Consider the following 20214-nt stretch of genomic DNA (forward strand, 5'->3'; position numbering starts at 1 on the left):
GCGCATGCGTTTCAGTGAAAGGAGTCGATGCCCTCCCTGTTAACCAGGCAAACACTGCAGCCCACTGTTCCCCTTGAATGGACATTTAGAGGGGGTGTATGTCATCACACACAGGGGTAGGGTGGGGGCTTTTTGCCAAAGGTCCAGCTCACATAAATGGTCTGGCTACACGACATCCCTGATTGTGTCGACATATTTCAGGTTTTTCACATTTAACCCATCCGGTGCCACATAAAAGCTGCATGTGAGATGAGAGAGGACGAAAGAGAGCACTGACTCATGAAGCCATCAAAGCGGTTTTTAAAGGCTTAACCAGACTATACTGTTTCCGTTAAACTCAATGCTTTGTTTCCACACTTTCTTGCCAAGTCAAACCTTGCATCTTTTGCCAGATGTTCCCGTTGCTGAACTATCTAACAGACAACTGCTAAGTGTCCAGACTCACTTTTACTCACAGAGGCCCAAGGTGTAGCCAAGTCAAACAGTATTTAAAACAAGATTATTCTGAACTTCTGAATCATGCAAAGCTACTTTAGCAGGCTCAGACTAAATGTATCAAGCTTGAAACACGTTCATAAACAAAAATATCTCCCCATGAACCAAACCCTTCAAAATGATGATTGTTGGATCAACTGCAGGGTCAAAAAGGGTTATGTAAAAGCTCAAAATTTATACCAGTTGCGTTATTGGCTCAGATGTTGGAAGCAGAATTAATTTTAATTCCTGAGAGAAAAAGAACACAAACCAAAGCCAAATAGTAAGACATTAGTATGAATAGCAGAGGCAAGATTTGATTTTTTTAAAAAACATTTTTGGTTTTTATTCACTCATTTTGTTATTTTTAGTTAACAAAAATCTCCACACCTCGTTATATTTTACTGTATTGACTCTGTCCTGGACAAACAAACAGCCTGCTTAAATCCACCTTTTGGTTTCCTGTTGTGAAGTCAGCGGGCCTGCTCAGCTGACCCTCTGTGAACCTCTGCTTGAACAGTACACCTGGGGATGAGAGAGAGAGAGAGGGTGACAGGTGGCTGGTCAGAGCGGTGTCGCGCGCCACAGATGCTCCCGACCAGCTTTCAAACGCGCGCGAGCGTGCTCGAGCCTTTTACGTGCACGCGAGATTAGGCTGCTCGCAGGACGAAGCCGGTGAGAGTGTGTGAGCGCTCGTCTTCGGCCGCCGGAGCCCCGGGAAGATGTCGGTGATGACTCCGTACCGGGAAACCCGTAGCTAACGGCTGCTACTCCTGCGACCATTGGATGTTGTTTTTAAAACTTTTCCTTAGGACGGTTGTTTTTGCGGTGTGGGGATAAAAAAAAAAACACCACCCGGAGGGACAGGTGTCACCCCCCTTCTCCCTCCAGTTTTGTGTTTCCTTTCCCCCTCATACTTTTTTTTTTTTTTGGAAACCGAGTAAGACCTTGGGGTGCCATGCTGTGGACACGCTGGCTCGTGCTGTTGCTCTGCTGGGGGGCCACAGGCAGCGAGCAGCAGGCGGATGAGAGGGGCGCGGTACCGGCTGAGGTCCGGTCGGACTCCCGCAGAGAGCGCTCACCTCCGCCGGTGGAGCCGCTGGATTTTGGGTTTGTACCCGCGGCGGTTTACGACACCCACGCTTATTACGAGCCAGGGAGCATGGGGATCCTCTTCCATATGGTCCACGCGTTTCTCTACATCATTCAGCCGAACCCCTTTCCCAAAGGTGAGATTACCGACACCTCCTCACCCGTGTTTCCTATTCCCAGGACGTTGTCTTTACGGTGCACCACCGTGGCCTAGTTCAACTTCAACGTTAGTGCGGCTCGAACAGGTGCGACCAATCACATTTAATTAGGCTACCTGAGGAGAAAGTTCAGCAAGTATTTTTAGCACCCGGTTTATAATCTGTTATTTACAGCAGCAGAACTCGTTATGACCACAAACTTGACTCAACCTTACTTGTCATCCAGATGCTGCTGTACAGATGCTCAGTATACATATGTTTATGCATATCTGTCTATATATGAAATACAAGTGCACAGTCCATTTAAGTAAGAAGTGCATTACTTGTCAGTGTAATCACAGTCACAATCACAGGACATGAGACAGAGAGATACTTTATTGTGTGCAATAAGTGTGCAATTGTGGTGGAAAAGTGTACAATTGAGAATGTGTGTATGCAGGGTTTCTCTTGGCTGAAAGCAGGCGTTCAGGGATGAAACTCTATTAGTCTGCATATGAATAAGCTAATTAGTTTGCATAACCTTACTTAATAGATGTCTGTGGATTTTTCTCGTATTTTTATCCATTTGAAAATCAAAAAAAATGTTTTCTGATTGGGTAAATTCAACCACATTTAAAAAACACTAATTATAAATAGATACAGCTATATTAAACATATTTTTACAGGAAAGAAAAATATTGATATGCATTCAATATTAAAGCAAGTAAGTAAAAAAGAAAAAAAGTGGACCATTGTTTTTCCATTTAAAGGTCTGGGTCCACACAAGCTATAATTAATGTGAGAATCTAAAAATATATATATCCTGATTAAACAAAGACATTTATATTTAGACTTTGATTCTCCTCACTGCCCATGTTGATGCCATGATTTGTTTTAAGGCATTGAACGTCAGGCAGCTCACAAATCACTGACTTGGCTTAGAGGTCGGGGACCTGACTGGACTGTTGTACGTCATAAACCAAATGGCAAAGTCCAAATAAACAGTAATAACCTCAACAAGGCTGCTGTGGCGCGAGTTATTTGTGCTGTGCTGCTGTGTCTGTAACCCTAAACCCAGAGGTAAACCTGTGCCATGTCATCATTATCTAATTTTAACACTGCTGCCCCCCCCCCCCAAAAAAAAGAAAATTAAAATCCCTCAAACTCAAAGAGCACAAAGGGGGTGGTATGCTGTGATGATATGCGATTGTTGAGCAGCTTAAAGGGATCCATAGCTGTCATAAGTCATGAATGATCTCCTGCAAGCCCATGCTCCAGGTGATTCATAGGTGATCACAGGATCAATAAAAACAATGTATGTTGCTCTGTTGTCCTTGTGATGAAGGCCAGTAATCCAGTGATCACATCCCATCAAAAACAGTTTGTTTATGTGTTGTATGTGCAACTATGGGTGGTCACGTTGGTGGATGACACACAGCAATTGGATTGAAGGTTTTAAGTTGCTGCCATTTCGGTGTCCAGGGTTAGGGCCGCTGGCTGGCTAATCAATTAGCAGATCTGCGATTAAGGGAAGCTTTCCCAGTCACCTGCATCACAGCATAATACCTTAATCCGCTGCACCATATGCTGCTATTCCATTCCAGTATGACTCACTATCACACACACACAGGTAGCCCACCTGGATGCCACATCATCTCCCTGTACGTATATGTATAAATGCTTTACACGACCTGAGCCTGGTAGACGGTGGCAGGTGCATGTGTTCATTTGTGGTGAATGCAACACTGTCAAGCAAAACTGTTATGAACATTAAATCAGAAGAAGGTGCCATATATATGTTTTGTTCATTTGCTTCTAAAGCTTCCAATTTCAAGCTTACAGTAGGGGAAAAATGATTGAACACGTAAATATATTTCTAAAGGAAATTCTCACAAGATGTCTGTAACAACCCATCCAGCCCACACATGCAATGAAATCAAACCATAGATGTACATAAATTATGTGTAATAATGAGAAATGACAGAGAAGAAGACATGGAAAGTCATGACACCAGCTGAAATTTGTCAGTACTTACATAAATGATGTTGATTGGCCACCTGGTTCAATCCTATCTGAAGGCCCATAAATAGCTGTCTCATTACTAAGGTATCATACAAGAAATATGTCATTATGGGTAAAACTAATGAGCTCTCTCCGTGAGCACTGTTGGGGCCGTAATCAGGAAGTGAAAAGAACATAATTTCACTATGAAATTGCCATGACCAGCTACTCCCTGCAAGATTTGGGACAGAAGAGTGAAAACAAATATCAGAAGAGTTGTCTATGAGCCAAGGACCACTTGTGGAGAGCTACAAAAAGACCTGGAATCAGCAGGTACAATTGTTTCAAGGAAAGCAATAAGTAATGCACTTGACTGCCATGGCCTGTATGCACACTCACCTTGCAATAATCCATTCGCAAAGAAAAGGCATGCTGAAGCATGTATGCAGAACAACATTTAGACAAGCCTGTAAAATACTGGGAGAGTATAGTCTGGTCAGATTAGACTACGATTGATATCACTGGAGGCCATAATACACAATGTTCAGAGGTCAAAAGGCAGTGCATATCACCCCAGAAACACCATACCAACAGTGACGTTTGGAGGTGGGAGTATCACAGTGTATGGCCGTTTTCCAGCCTATGGCACTAGCACACTTCATCTAATTGAAAGAAGGATGAATGGAAAAATGTTATGAGACATTCTTGATAAAAATCTGCTTCCGTCTACCAGGAAATGACATTTCAGGACATTTGAAAGACATTTCAGGAAGCAATGATCACAAACACAGCCATGAAACTCTCATCTGGTTTCAGAGGAAGAAAACAAAGCTACTAGAATGACCCAGCCAATCTATAGAAACAAGTAAAACTCAGAGTTCATAGAATGGGTCCACGAAACCTCCAGGATTTGAGGACTGGCTGTAAGGAAGAACTGGCTAGAATCACACCCGAGCAATGCATGTGGCTAGTTTCTCCATACATCGTGAAGCTGTGATCACCAACAAAGGGTTTAGTACGAAGTATTAAATACATTTCATTAAACACTTTTTCCTGTGTCGTTTCTCATTATTACATGTAACTTAATTTATAGACATCTATAGCTTGATTTCCTTGCATGTGTGGATTGGATGGGTTGTTACCGACATTAGGTGATCATTTCATGTCAATATCACCTTTAGAAATATATTTACTTAGAAATTTGCCGATGTGTTCAATAATTTTACCCACTGTAAATGCTTTACACATCCTGATCCTCTGAGGTAGTGACCAGTGCATGTGTTTGTTTCAGGTGGTTGCAAAGCTGCCATAATCCCTAAATCAAGAGAAGGTTCAATAAAATACATATTTTTAAACCTCCACGAAATATTTTCTCATAAGAAACGATAATTGAATAATTGCATCTTCCTTTATCCTTAAAAAAACATATTAACTGATGTCATGATATGCAGATAACCTTGATATTTAAACCTAAAAATGTGAAAATTTTTTAATATGGTTATATTAATTGTAATAATATAAATAAATAATCCAGTAGTGTTGCTTGAATTCCAGAATCCCTTCCATCTTCCTTCACTGAAATTTGAATGATATTAGTTTTTACAAATCAAAAGAGAGACAAAATATAAAAGAACTTTAAGATACATTTTTATTGAAACATTGATTTTTCTTTTTTTTTTACATTTCTATGGACTTGAGAGATACTGATAGCTTTACTCCCATGTGGGTTAGTTGAGGGTAGTCTAATTTTTGGTATTAGCGATCCCTACATTCAGATAAATTGCTTTTAACATAAGTTATGAACCAGGCTAATTTCATTAGCCTTTTGTATAATTTTTTTCATGTACTAATAGAAGGAAGTAATAAAAATAATGTGCCGAGAGGCTGAAAAAGTTTGTCTTAAACAAAATGAAGTCCTAATAAACATAAAAATTTATGTTCATCTGAGAAACGTGTTTTTCACATACTTGGATGTGTCATGACGTTACAGTTGAATTAATACTGTTGTGTAGTGTTTTGTGGTCTTTCCACATGCAAACACCTTTTATGTTTGCACAGCTACATTTAAAGACTGTAGCACATCTGCTGTGTGGTCAAAAGAAACACCACATGTGATCTGAGTTTAAAGTTATTTGAAAAAATGAATTATTAGTAGTAGTATCTGTAAAGCTCATACATTTAATTTTTTAAAATAAAATACTGCCAAGTATTTCCCTATATTTTTCCAAAGTGAGAATTGCCAGGAAAGCAAGGGGTGGGAATCAGTCTGGGTATGAATGCATCGTGATACAGCAATGGGACTGAAAAATCTGAATTCAAAGAGTAAGAGGTGTGGTAAACATTGTATAACTAACTGTATAACAACTAAAAAGAAAAAAAAACTCTTAAAATGCCAAAAGTATTTTTCAACTGTGTGGGGTAATCAGTCTGTTCACTGAGTGAGACAGCTGAATTAATTTGATTTATTGGCAATCTGATTCACTGATTCACTTCCTCCTGCTGCCTGCTTGTTCTTCGCCTCCGTTCAGAGCAGTTGACAACTTTTTGAGTAAGTTTACATTGTTCCATGGAGTCCTGCACTAAACTCTATGTGTCCATGTTTTCTGTTGTGCTGCAGTGCATGCTTATGTGCTCAGCTTAGATGCGGTCATCGTTAGTTGTTGCAGAGGTGGCAGGTTTGTGTTCGGCTGCAGTGTTAAAGATGAGATTTGTCAGGTCTGTCAGAACATTGAAAATTAATCAGTAAAGAGTTAATCAGTGTAATGTGGCACAGTTATCAGACTGTGTCCAAATCCCCATAAATCCCCTCACTTTGTAAATTTCATTTATTTTTGGCGATTCCAGCAGAACTGTTTGCATATGAGTGTTAGCAGAGAATAAAACATGTGTGCTTAGGTTCAGCGGGGATATCAGCATTTCCTGACACTGGGTTTCCTCTGGGACTCACTCATCCCTTTTTCCACTAACAGTGAAGAAGCATTTTGGGCTCTTTCACTGAGTATGGAGGCAGCGTCTTATCCCTCTGATACACACAGGCTGGATTAGAGGATTAGCATCCACAGGCTAATGCTAACACTGTCCTGCTACCACTGCTGCAGATGGCATTGTCACACACACACTCACAACTTTGGGTAAATACATGCACAGGCGTGTGCACACACAAATACCGAAAGTGGGTCATAGTCCTGGTGTTTGTCTGCTTGCCTTAATTACTGTGATTGGTTGTGGGAATGTTTACCAAGCGTCTTAAATTAGATCACTCTGAAGAGGAACTCGCACATTTTGGAGAATGAAATTATATAAAATCCTGCATTTTAGCATCTGAGACTGTAGACACATTTTCTGCAGTTTTTGTACGCCTCTTATGTATATTAACAAAAATAATTATTTCCAAGCACCGTGTTTGTGAATATTAGCTGATGTTCTTATCTTTGAATGTTTGGGCAGCTGGATATCGACAGCTATTTAAATAAATTAGCTTTGTTTTTAACTTTTCTTTTAAGGCCATCCATTTTCTTGACTTCTCATCTAATTCTGTAACACAAGAAGCAACCTTTAGAACAAGCCTTTTGAAGGGCTGGCATACACACAGAGACTGACAACCATTAATGTGATGACACTATGTTTGCACTGAAGCACCGCAGCAATTTCCTAATGTTGTTAACCTGCTCAACATTTGGCAATAAACCCCTTTCTGATTCTGATTCTGATTCTGATTCACACCTATGGCCAGTTTATAATCACCAATGCAAGTCTTTGATCTGTGGGAGGAAACCAGCTTTTATTCATAATTTCACTTGATAATTGAATTCATCAAGGAAATGTTGAGTAATACATTTGAAATTCAAATTCTTTGTCTTCATTTCTCATCTCTTCAAATGTGAATCTGAAACAGGTCTGAGTGTGTTGTACAAAAGCATAAAAAGACATGGCACATAATCCTCTTAGTAGTTTTGCTGTAGCAAACAGTTGGCTCTGACTTCCTTTAGTGTCTCATGCTGACATGAAGTACAGCGCTTAATGGATTGTGTAACACTCATTAAAACCCATCATTTATTGAAAGTAACAAAAGTTCTCTGTTTTTGGAAGATCTTATATCACGATAGCAACACCTTTTCCATTGCAACCCAGGCACCGATGGACTTATATGCAGTAAATGAGCGCTTTTGAATTTCAGGGACTCAAAAGGAAAAGAAATTGAATCAAGTCAGCGTCTGTCTATATGTTAGCTCTTGGTAGCTGCTAATATTGGAAGCAGCTGTTCCTAAAGTGGGGGTTGGTCAGGATGAAGGAGTTGGATAATAAATCTTGGGGGAAAAGACAAGAAAACATGGTTGGGACTGATTACATTTCGTATTGCAGATTTCCACTATAGTCGTCTTATTCACCAAAGCAAAAGTATATAATACTAACAAGCGCTTGACGAGCTTGGATTGCTTTAGATGGCTAAATTTAAAAACCCTCTGATCAAAAATAAAAAACTTTCATACATAATGGTGAACGTGAGTCTATTATTTTGTTAACTGCAACACAAAGGCAAACACTTATGAATAGAAACTGACTAATATAGTCATTAAGTGTATGATTCATGCATGCAAATGTCTCCTAAAAGCATCAGAGGTGGTGGTTGGGTTGCATAAGGTTTTGCCCACATCTTCCAGTAATCTCTCAGAGCAGGTCAGTGTAGAGGATTGTGTTTACCTACATTTACAGATTACAGTAAGATGGTTGTAAATTCTGATTTGTAGATCAGATTAGCTAACTAGAGGGTTTATTTTTAGATTTTTATTTTTATTATAATTTATTTTTGATCTTACCTGTGTCTTTCTTGCAGTTCTGATGCACAACTGCCTTTATAGTGTAAGAAAAACACTCAGGCCAGGCTGGGATTTATTGAAATGTTAAAATTTCAATTAAAAACAAAATATTCACTAACTACACTAAAACCAATCAAAAGCTTCTCTCACAAGACACTAAAAGCAAGAAAATGGTAATTTTTCTATTTATATTTGCTCATTTAAAAAAAAAAAAAAAGTTGTTTTCCTCGGGGACTACTGAGGTTGTATGAGATCATGTTGGGCAGTGGTCTGTTCATCCTTTTAGGTATAAGTCTGATGCTTGTTTATCCCTTCTCTTCCTTTCATTTCCCGTAGGTAGCTCCTATACTGGGTCACTGAACTAAGCTGTGTAAGCTTAACTGCCCTCAGTGGCTAATGCTAACTAAGTAGCTGAGCAACAGCAGGTGGCACTGACTCTACTGTGAGGTGCTCATATGCTGCATCTGCAGAGTTAACCAGTAAAGATGTCTTCACACTTTGTGACAGGCCGGTCAGTGTTAGCAGCATTTTCACAGAGATTAGAGAAACAGAAATGCGAGTCCCCTCCCACCACGAGCAGAAACACAGTATTGGGTACTGAGAGGATTATCTGTGTGGTTACAAAAGAAAAGCACACATCACTGTTACTTTTGTTTGACTGAGCAGAAATGTTCAGGAAGTCTGAAAATGCAAGAAGAAAAAGACAGTTTGTTGCCAGTCAACGAAAATAAATGCATAAAAAAATTAATTTAAACACAAAAAACAAAATGTTCTGTTCAGTAATCTGGAAGATTGTTCCTTTGTTTTGATAGTACTCAATACAAGATCTAGGATAAGGTAGCTAATTGATTTGTTGATTCATAATTAACTCTGTCAAAAATTTCTAGCACGAAATGTAAAACATTCTCTGATTTGGATGGATTTGCTGCTTTTTTGTGTGTGTGTGTAATTCTCCATGTAATTTAAAGAAACCGCCTCAGACTCACAAAAGTAATTTTCTGTCATGATCAATTAAATCTGCTATGAAAACAGACATTACTGCACACTTTCCACGGGAAAGAAAGAAATTAAATGTTTGGTAAGCTCGGTACAAACAGAAGATTAAAAACCATGTAGACACTGTGAAGTGCACTTTATCACCTCACCTGATGATCAGCAGGTGTGCAAGCAGAAGCTTGAACCAGAATCTGTGTGTGTGTGTGTGTGTGTGTGTGTGTGTGTGTGTGTGTGTGTGTGTGTGTGTGTGTGTGTGTGTGTGTGAGTGAGGGACATCTATTTGCTAAACTGGTCTCCATCTGCTTGTTGTGTGCAGTGGCACATGACACGGTACTAATCTGAGAAGCTCTGCTGTGAGATAATATTAAGTTAAAAGACAGAAAAAAAGGGAAAAGGTACATCTATAACATGATGGGAATTAAGTTGGATACTTTTCTTTTTGGGAAAATAAACAACTTTGCCAACATTATGTTGACCTTATTATAGTTTTCTTTAAAAAATGCTTTTTGTTAACTAAAATAAAAACTTGATTTTTCTGGTAAAAATAGCAAACAGTGTTGTGCACTAACAACAAAGTAAAAGTAGTGGAAATGCTCTCCTTTTAGTTTCAGCCCACCCAGCACAAGGACTGATTTTTAGTCCGATTGTTTTTAATCACATAATGAGTCTTCAGCCAAATTATGCTCAAGATCGTATTTTTGTTGTTTCCTAGGAGCTTTTCACCATTTTCACAAGAACCACTCCTCCTCCTAGAGTACTGGTCAGATTTTAGTGAAACAAGATATGACTGTTTACAGGACTCCTTCACTTCTCAGTAAATTTTAATTCTCATTAGTTTGTGCAATACTTGAAAAACATAACTTTCCTTCTGTACTTCACATTAGGGTTGCCTGGGAGTTGTACTGGATCATGAGCTACTATGTGATTGAAATGTATCAGCACAGCATGCCGAACAAGGCCCAGATGCAAATGTCTACCGAGATTTGAGATCTCTAGACGACTGAGAGTCAGCTGCTTTCATAAAGTGTTGTTTTGTTTTCTATTGTACTCTGTATGTCTAATAGGTTGCCCATGACAATCACCTGTCATATTAGAATAAGACTAAACCCTACACTGAAAAGAATACAAACTAAACCCACTCTGGAGACTGTCTGGAAACAAAAACTTTAAACAGAAATAAAAACTAATAAGAAAAATGCAAAACTATAATAAAGTCGTTTGAGCGTTTGAGTTAAATAATGTGTGTAAACGACATTTGTATCTTTTTGAAGTGAGACCTGAAAAAATAAATTGTGAACTACTGATTTAATGTGAGAAATCTGGCAAACAAACGCTGTAAAGTCATTTAATTGTACAACTTCAAATAACCTCTGCTGAGTTTTCAAATACAGTATTTTGATGTGAGTGTGTTGGAGCGCTTGGATGTGATTGTATCTATACGTGGCACAGATATCCTGCTTTTAATGCTGTCAAATAGGCATACATGTAATATGTATGTGTGAGCTTGTGTCCATAGAAGCATATCGTAATCATCTTTTACATGCTGAGTAACACTGCTGTGAGTCACAGTGCAGGTAGGCTTAGCGCTGGCTGACCTATATACAGTAAACACAGACAGCTGGACTGAACTGAAGTCACTGGTGACAAACTACACAATTCAAACAGCTCCCGTTAAAACACTGAAACACGGTCTCAGTGCCGTCCTCTCCTCGGAAATTAAAAAATGATCCCACGTAATCCGCGTTGTCTGCTTGTGAGCACATAAATGGATTCTTTTTACCCTCTCCAACTTTGCTTGTCATCACGTACCTGCCTGTAAATCACTGAAACACAGCATCTACACTGTGCGGCAGTTTTTCTGTATGCAAGCACTCGTCTGTATGTGTGTGTTCTTTTTTTTTTTTTTTTTTTTTGCAGATCTCATTGTCAAAGTCATTCAGCAAAACATGGGTGGAATCAAAATAGAGGAATGGAGAAAGGTATGTTAAGTGTTAAAATTACTGGCAAATGGTAATGAACTGGTTCTTTTATAGTGCTTTTCTGTTCTACTTGAATACTGAGAGCACTTTATAAAACATGCCTCATTCTTACAAGCACTTGTTTTTTACACTGAAGTGCTTTATAACTTTCCCCTGATGAATGGATCACGGTTCAGTATCTGAACCCTGATACAGTAACATATTTTGAATGGATGTTAAGACCATTGAGTTTCGAAATTGTGTACTTGCAGGTTTTTGCAATTGTATTGGGGGCACACTGCTCACAAATTACTAGTAGATGACACGTCACTGTGAAGTATAATTTAAATTTAATTTATTTAATTTAAATCTTTAAAAGAAGCACTATCTAATTTTATACTTACACAAAACAATTGACCAGTGTATGAAAAAAACATGTTTTGTGTCTCACTTTAAAGTTTATTAGTTTTATGTGTTTGGATAATTTTAATGAAATTAAAATATCACTTCACAGCAGGAACCACAAAGTGACTGTGTCACATCATGAAAAACTTTATTCATTTAGAAATGAGGATTCTCCTTTTTTAATCCCTCTGTTGTCACATTGACCTGGTTTGCATGTCTTCTTTTTGTTCATGCTTGTGTGATTTCTGCACACCTCCACATCTGGTTTGGTGCTCCAGCCAGAAAACGTCGTCTTGTTGCTGCAGGTAAACTCCTCTCAACACAGCTTTCACTGCATATCTCTGTCAAAAGTAAAGGGCAGAGAGCAGATTGATAACTGGGTGAATGCTCTCCTCCCGCAGTGGATCCAGTACGAGTCCGGATTTCTCATATGTGCAACCTTCGGCGTCGTGTTTGTGGTCCTTATCCCCGTCATAGCTATGTGCTTCTGCATGTGTCGATGCTGTGATAACTGTGGAGGGGAGATGCATCAGAGACAGAGGAAAAATGCAGACTGTCACAGAGGTTTCTATACCGCCTCGCTGGTTGCTACAACCATCTTCATCATGTGAGTCGTCATTCCTCTTCTTCACAGTTTTTATCATCATCAGTCTGCTATACTCCAAAATGAGGATGATTTTAATGACACTGGTTCTCCTCTACTTTGATTTCTGTATCGCAAAGTACCTGTAAGATTTCACCTTCTGCGGTGATTTGTTATTTTTGCATATTTGTCACACATCCACACTTCAGATCATCAAAGACATTTTGATTATTAAAAATTATCACAGTAACCAGAATAAACACAAAATGCAGATTTTAAATGATTCTTTCAATTTTTAAGGGGAAAAGCTATCCAAACCTACCTGGCCCTATGCAAATAAATCATTGCCCCCTTTTCTAAATCATGAATTAACTCCAATGAATCACATTGGAGTATAATTTCATTAGTCATTTCCAGCTATGATTATTGCCAGACCTGCTGAATCATGAAATCATTTAAACACTTGTTTAAAGCACCTGTTTTTGATACGACTGTGTAAACATTAGACAATTTAAATTTTATTGTTGTAATTTTGATATATTTGTCTGAAACTGGTCTCTTTTGTAAATGAGACATTGAGTCTCAAGGGGACTACCTGCATAAATAGAGGTTAAATAGAAATAAACAGAATCTGTCTGACAAAGTGAAGTAGACTAAAAAATCTGAAAAAGCAACACATCATACCACGATCTAGAGCATAGGTGTCAAACTCTGGCCCGCGGGCCAAATGTAATTAGGCTGCGGGCCAAATTTGGCGAAGCCATACCAAATTACTATTAGAGCTGGCCTGCTGGTATTATACAGCTAATATATATATTGTTTAGTATTAAGCTTGGCTTGTTCCATATTCAGTTTTTCAGCAAAACGTGTCCATAAGAAAAGATTCATTCTTATATCTGGAGGAATAAATATGTTTCAATAAATATTAATGTTAGCCCGCGACTTTGTTCCAGTTTTGAATTTTGGCCCACTGTGTATTTGAGTTTGACACCCCTGATCTAGAGAAACTCAAAAACAGCTGAAAAACAAAGTCATTGACATATGTCAGTCAATAAACAGATGGAAACTGCATCTACAAGCCTGATTGCTCATTACTGCTTTTGTTATCTGTTGAAGTTCAGGGTCTGGTTGCTGGGCTGAGGTCAGCATTCAGTCAGCTTTATAGCGTCACTCTGGGTTCTTGGCTAGCTTAGCATTAGCATGCTGTCTGTGCAGGTGCTTGCAAGGAGCCATTCATGCTTGAAAACCCTCAGATGTGACCAAATCAAAGCAATTAAATAAAGAAGGGTGGGCCAAATTCCTCCACAGTGATGTGAAAGACCCATTGCCATTTATCACAAACACTTGATTGCAGCTCTTGCTGCCAAAGGTGCCACAACCAGTTATTAGGCTTAGGGGTCAAATTACATGGTGCCAGGTAGGTTTGGATAGCCTTCTTCACTGCATATGAACCCAAAACTTTACACAAGTTATCTGTTTTCTCAAATAGATTACAACCTACAAGCTAAAAGACTATCAGGTGTCATGCCAGACTATTCGTTAAAATTAGTTACGACTTAAAATATGAACAAAAATGCTCCTGAAAGCAGTCTGACCAAAAAGTTAACAACCCTTGTAATAATGAACAGATCTCAGCAGGTCAATGTTGGCGCCACATATTTACACGTATAATTTTTCACATATGTAAAAATGCTTGCCTTTATGTGGGGTAAAAAAAAATGTCCAATAACTTTATTTGCTCATATGCAGAGAGCATGCGGAGTACCTGCTGTGTGGAAGAGGCAAGCCCACTGAAATTTGATTTAAATGTGGAGGACAGTTATGTGTTACCGATATTACTTGGCTGACCATGAGAGGCCTCGCTATCCGAATGAGTCCTTTCACAGCACAAATGTGCATGCTCACATCCAAAGCACAATATAACCAGTTGGTTGCTTTTGTTGATTTGTTTTTTTTACTGTTTCTACATTGTTTTTGTTTGTTACAGAAAGTGTAAAATATCACTACTGTAAAACTAATAAGGTGTTTTTGCAGTGAATCACAGTGAATTTTAACCACATAATCCTAATGCTTAGCTTCACTTTGCATGTTTAGCTTGTACACTCAGCCGTACAGTTTTTCTTACATCACTAACTGTGGAGGGCAGAGTTGAATCTTCAGTGAGCAAGAATTAAAACTCATAATGCAGGAGTCCCCATTATGTAGCTGTGCTGCTCTCTGCTGTTAAAGAGTGGTCACTGCACTGCTCTTCTCCTAATTGATCCTGCATGTGTTTTTCAGTGTGGGTGTTCTCATTGCTCTCGCCGCAAACCACAACATCAGCTCACAGGTCAAAAGCACTCGGCGGCTCATTAACACCAACATGAGAGACCTGAAGACGTTCGCTAACAACACGCCTGCAGTATGTCCTCACAATAACCCGTTTATTTTTGAAAAAACAAAAGCCAATAATATAATATAATATAACTAATATCTATTAATACTGTGTGTCTCCTGCTGCAGCAAGTCGATTACCTGACAGCCCAGTACACCACAGCCAAGAACAAAGTCCTGTCAGACCTCGACAGTAAGCTCGACCCTGCATGTTTGCACACAGTGTTTGTCTGATATCTCTCACTTTACATAACTGTGCTGAACTTTCTGACCTTTCTGTGCTTCCTCACAGACATTGGCCCTTTGCTGGGGGGTAGGATCCACATTCAGCTGGAGAAATCAGTGATTCCTTCGCTGGACACCGCCCTGCGTATGGCAGGAGGTAACGTCTCTGTATAAACCTCCCGTTGAGATTACACAACTCGGACTCACAAACCAGTGTGCAAGTTCTTAAACAAAACTCAGTTGTTCTTTTTAAAAGATGTACTGTAATACACATAAAATTTTAAATTTTGTAGCAAATTTAAGTTTATAATAAAATCAGGAGTTTTTTAAGTAGTTGCTACGGTTACAGCTAATGACTGCCATTTAAATGCCACAACTTCTCTTGTGGGTTTAATACTAAAGACAGTCTTTATGGAAAAGTACTCACCATTTAATTTTCATTTCTTTTTCTTTCTTTTTTCCCCTCTGTGATTCTCTCACATTTTCTTTTGTCTAAAGCAAAAGTTGAGAGTGCCATCAAAGGTAAAGTGAGCTGAGTGGGACTCAGTGGTGCAGTGTTCGTAGCTGTGTCTGCAAAAGTGTTAGAAGCAGATGGTGATTCTGAACCTTTGTGTTAAGTTGGAAACTGTTTTTTGTTATAGTTTTCCTCTGTGGGTTGTGCCTCTGTGGTCAGTGTAAAAAAGCCCAGCATGCTGTTGTCTCAAGAAAAAGTAGTTTCACTGTGTGTCATATTTCTTGTTGTTTGTAGCCATGCGGGAGACCAAAGAGGCCCTGGAGAACGTCAGCTCGTCCTTGGAGGTGCTGCAGGACGGGGTGGGGAAGCTTCAGGCCAGCCTGTCAGGAGAGCGCGCCTCTCTGTCCAACACCCTGTCCGACCCCGCCTGCACGAACGGAGCTGTGTCACATACCTGTAACACGATCCGCTCCACACTGTCCCAGCTGGGAATCAATGCTGACTTCTCCAAGGTGATAAGAAGCAATATGCCATCTAATACTGGAACATTTTAACCGTGAGAAATATCTCCAGGTTTACTCTGCTTCTTTTTCCTGTCTGTCAGATCCCAGATGTTAATCATGCCTTGGCCAATGTCAATACTGTCCTGAAAACAGATCTCAGCAACATTGTACAAAAGGTTAGTGGCCGTCTCTCACTCAGCATCATCATCTTGTCCATGCTAAAACTTTTTGTCTCACCTGCCATCTTTCTTTTCTCTTATTCTGTTCATCTACAGGGTTACGCATCCTTTAACGACACGCCAAGACTGGTTAAAGAGCAAACAAAAAATATTGTTGCAGGTACGTGTGTGTGTGTGTGTGTGTGTTTGTGTGTGTGTGTGTGTGTGTGTGTGTGTGTGTGTGTGTGTGTGTGTGTGTGTGTGTGTGTGTGTGTGTGTGCTAGAGCTCTGTTTTGTAAATGAGATAAGAGTGAGTATAAAGTGTTTCATGTTCTTCTTTCATCTCTGTCTGCATACTTGTGGATGATGAAACTGCAGCTCTGCCTCGTAAGTTTTTCTCTTCTGTGTCAGACACATTATCCCTTTTTCACTTCACCTTAAAACCCCCAGCCTTCCAGTTTATTTCTGTCTGAATTATTTATTGTTACAATTGTGTTGGTAGGAGTAAAGGGGATGCTGGATAAGATCGGTGCAGAGATCACCGGCTTCTCCAAGATGTTCCCTGTGGAAGCTTCTCTGGCAAATTTCACCATTTTCCTAAATGAAAGACACAAAGCTATTGAGTCCTATTACCCCCAAATCGATCAGATGGATTTTTACAGGTTTGTGTGTTTCTCTTTAAAAATCTATTAAGAAAATGTGAGGATGTTAAAACGTCATAGATAGAAACAAGACTGTTAACGTTCAGCTCTAGTTATAACACATGGTCCTTCTCACTGCTTTTAAAAAATAAATAAATAAAAAGAACCAAACTAGTTGAACAGCTTGTGAGAAATAATCTCACTCTAGGTTACAATGAATTAGGTTAAAGTGGGTAAACCTCTCTGTCTAACCTTCAGGTGGATCGCCTGCGTGGCGGTGCTCTGCATGGTCGTCTTGGTGATGGCCTTTAACATCCTCGGCCTGCTGTGTGGTAACTGTGGCTACGACAAGCAAGCTAGCCCGACCACCCGCGGCTGCCTGTCGAACACTGGGGGAAACCTGCTGATGGCGTAGGTTTCCATCACAACACTCACTCACCTGAAGGCATCACTCAGGGATCTTTTTTTGAGGGTGGAGTTCAAACTGTAAAAGTGGCTGTGATCCATTTAGCTTACAGTCATATAACAAAGGAAGCATTATAAGCACTGAGTACAGGTTTACTTTACAAAAAATGAAGACTCACAATAGTGTTCTTCAAATAAGATTAAATTTAACAGTAAATGCATGAAATAATTATAGAAAGGTCTCAAGTTCAGAGAGTTTCCTCTCATTAATACTGGTTTTATCAAAAGTGGACTCTTACGGGACTATCTCTTGTGATATATGGTGGGAAATAACAGCAAAAATATTATTTTTGTCTCTCAGAGTCTGTTTTTTACTCTTGCAGTGGTGTTGGCTTCTCGTTTATCTTTGCCTGGGTGCTGATGGTCATCGTTACCACCCTGTTTGTTGTCGGGGGCAACGTGGAAAAGCTGATATGTGAACCTCTGGCTAACAGACAGCTGTTTAAGGTGTTAACTCTCTTTTGTCTTTTATTTTTATTCTGCTGGAGATTTTATTATTTTCACCTTTTATCTGAGCCGTAAAATGGACAACACTGCTTTCTTAAACTGTGTGTGTGTGTGTGTGTGTGTGTGTGTGTGTGTGTGTGTGTGTGTGTGTGTGTGTGTGTGTGTGTGTGTAGATCATTGATACGCCGTTCCTGGTCCATCCTGAAAAGAGGAACTTCCTTCCTGGGATGCTTTTCCAGAATCCAAATATTGATTTAACTCTAGGCGGCATGTACAGGTAACATTTAAGTTATCACGAAAAAGTACTGAATCCATTTTCTAGTTGTTTTTGTAAGAAACTCATTACCTGTAGTTAAGCAGAAAACATCACAGCACTGTGTTTGTGATGATCATGGTTTTGTCTCACAGGGAGTGCTATGACAACAACGGTCTGTATCACGCTCTGCAGTTGGAGACCATGTTCAACATTAACTCCTTCCTCAACAGAACAGTGGTAAGAGCTATGTTACTGTATGTCACCATTACAGGTGCATTGATGGCAGAAGGTGAATGGTAGTTTGACTCTACACGTGTGTTTCACAACAGTACAACAGGGACCTGGCCAAAGTGTTTGATAGTGTGCAGGTGGACCTGCAGGGCATCACGCTGCTGGAGCAGGCTGGCAGAGACAACCTCATCAACTTTGCCAACTCTGGAATTGGACAGATTGACTTTCAGGTTTATCTCACTGAGGTGAGCTGTGTGCATCTGTGGTTGTGATTATGTTGAATGGCACGATGCACACTGTTTACTTCCTTTATATCCTGTGCACAAAAAGCCCTTCACTCCGCTTACATGCGCATACACTCAGTAAAAATTATTTCCATTATTCTGCTAATTTTATTTTTCTTGTTTAATGTAAAATATTTTGAATGCAATCATAACATCTTCCAGTTTTGTTAATATGCATAAATAAAATGCATTTAATTTGAAACAGTGATTATGCAACTTTAAAAGCTATCCCTAATAAAAATCCCCCCACCCCCAAACAAACCTTAACTAAAACCTTTTATACTAACCATCTTTCATGTGTAAATTCCTGGTTTTTAGGTAAATAAAGGAGTCACTCTAATAGATCTGCTGTCCTTCTGTAGCGACCTGGAGGGTCAGGCTGACCAGCTGGTGAGTCATTAATGTCTGCACATGTGTTGTAGATCAGCATCAACATATTGTATGCATGCACGGTTACAGCCTTTTGTAGAGCAGTGGCAGTCAGAGGTCCCACTATTGCTCTCTTATGGATACAAAACAGGCCTATATGGTGAAAAACTATTAGCCACGATGTCACAGTTGGTTAAAATTATGAACACTTGAGCTGCTGAATTAGTCAGGTTCTCACCACAGACCTAAAGTGAATCTTCACATCTGTCTTAATGATCTGATTAAAAGTGGATTTTTTAATTTCATCGTCATGAAGGATGGCACATCTCTGGCAGTACTTGACTTAATACTTGACAGCAGGAATGTCATATATACGTGTTAGACCGGCAATTCTAAACATATATTCAGACACCCATGTTGAAAAAACTTAGGGTTCATGTTCACGTTGCACACATTTATGCCACGTGTTTGGGTTCTGGAGCTTGTTACACAGGGAGATGTTTGCATGTGCCCTTGTAGTGAAACTTATAATAAAACAATGACAAAATATTTGTTCTCAGTTACGTTAAAGACTCAAAATCTATTCTACATTTTCATGGGAACCTAAACAATATACATCTGTAATAACATATTGTATCCTTAAAACTGTGTTTGTTTACAGCCACGTGGTGCTCTGGAGAACGCACTGAGAGGCCATGCCAGCAGCATTAGATTCATTCACCGAGAACAGGTGGTGCCACTGGAGCAAGCAATGGTAATCAACTAACCACAGCACAAATACAAACAGCACTATTAACAGTTCAACACTTATTTCTCATAGCTTGGATAAGCAGATAGGTAGAGGTCTTATTTTATATATTCAGCTACCAAGACGATGAAGATCACCTGTTTATTTTTCTTTAGCAGTGTCCTAGATGAACAGAGGATTTTGAATTGAGGCTTTTTTATTTCAGGCATCACAACAAAAACCTTTAATTTTTTACCCATTTTTGGGTAAAATGAAAATCATTTTGACCCCATTAATGAAACAAACTGTCAGTGGTTGAGCCAAATGCTGTTTCTGTTACTAAAACAGATACCTACAGGGTTGAGGAGGTGAGGATAATAGTACTTGAGTTAGTATGAAGCAGTGACTCTCATGTAAAAAACAACAGCACATATTTCAGCAGAGTCTCACCCCACATAGAAGAGGAACCTGTGAGTTGGCCTAGCACAGGAAAGCTGGTGGCAAGTGGCCCAGGGAGGATTTGCACATCTGCACATACTGAATGAGGCAAACGTGTAGCATTACACCTAAGCTTTTTTTTTTTTTTTTTACCATTATTTAATAGGGAAATAGTGGTAA

The 20214-nt window shown here is 39.4% G+C and overlaps 1 protein-coding gene across 6 annotated transcripts in view; it reads left to right on the forward strand.

Moving 5' to 3' along the window:
• The first annotated feature begins 100 nt into the window (after positions 1–100).
• Positions 101–20214, forward strand: part of prom1b (prominin 1 b) — a 29800-nt gene continuing 9686 nt past the window's right edge. For 4 of the 6 annotated variants that reach the window (XR_005694774.1, XR_005694773.1, XM_040023789.1 and 1 more), the window contains exons 1-20: positions 101–1703; positions 11435–11496; positions 12159–12185; positions 12282–12487; positions 14744–14864; positions 14966–15029; positions 15129–15218; positions 15560–15583; positions 15810–16027; positions 16120–16194; positions 16294–16357; positions 16555–16563; positions 16679–16838; positions 17076–17228; positions 17606–17729; positions 17903–18006; positions 18138–18222; positions 18315–18461; positions 18819–18890; positions 19531–19623. Coding sequence is in view for 3 of the 6 variants with exons in the window: in XM_040023789.1 (XP_039879723.1) it covers positions 1433–1703; positions 11435–11496; positions 12159–12185; positions 12282–12487; positions 14744–14864; positions 14966–15029; positions 15129–15218; positions 15560–15583; positions 15810–16027; positions 16120–16194; positions 16294–16357; positions 16555–16563; positions 16679–16838; positions 17076–17228; positions 17606–17729; positions 17903–18006; positions 18138–18222; positions 18315–18461; positions 18819–18890; positions 19531–19623 (2169 nt within the window). In the remaining 3 variants the exon portion in view is untranslated. The remainder of the gene's footprint in view (positions 1704–11434; positions 11497–12158; positions 12186–12281; positions 12488–14743; positions 14865–14965; positions 15030–15128; positions 15219–15559; positions 15584–15809; positions 16028–16119; positions 16195–16293; positions 16358–16554; positions 16564–16678; positions 16839–17075; positions 17229–17605; positions 17730–17902; positions 18007–18137; positions 18223–18314; positions 18462–18818; positions 18891–19530; positions 19624–20214) is intronic. The other 2 variants (XR_005694772.1, XM_040023792.1) reach the window with 1 other exon arrangement.

The sequence above is a fragment of the Simochromis diagramma genome, unplaced genomic scaffold (assembly GCF_900408965.1).
Source record: "Simochromis diagramma unplaced genomic scaffold, fSimDia1.1 OVJJ01000302.1, whole genome shotgun sequence".
Taxonomy (NCBI): Eukaryota; Metazoa; Chordata; class Actinopteri; order Cichliformes; family Cichlidae; genus Simochromis; species Simochromis diagramma.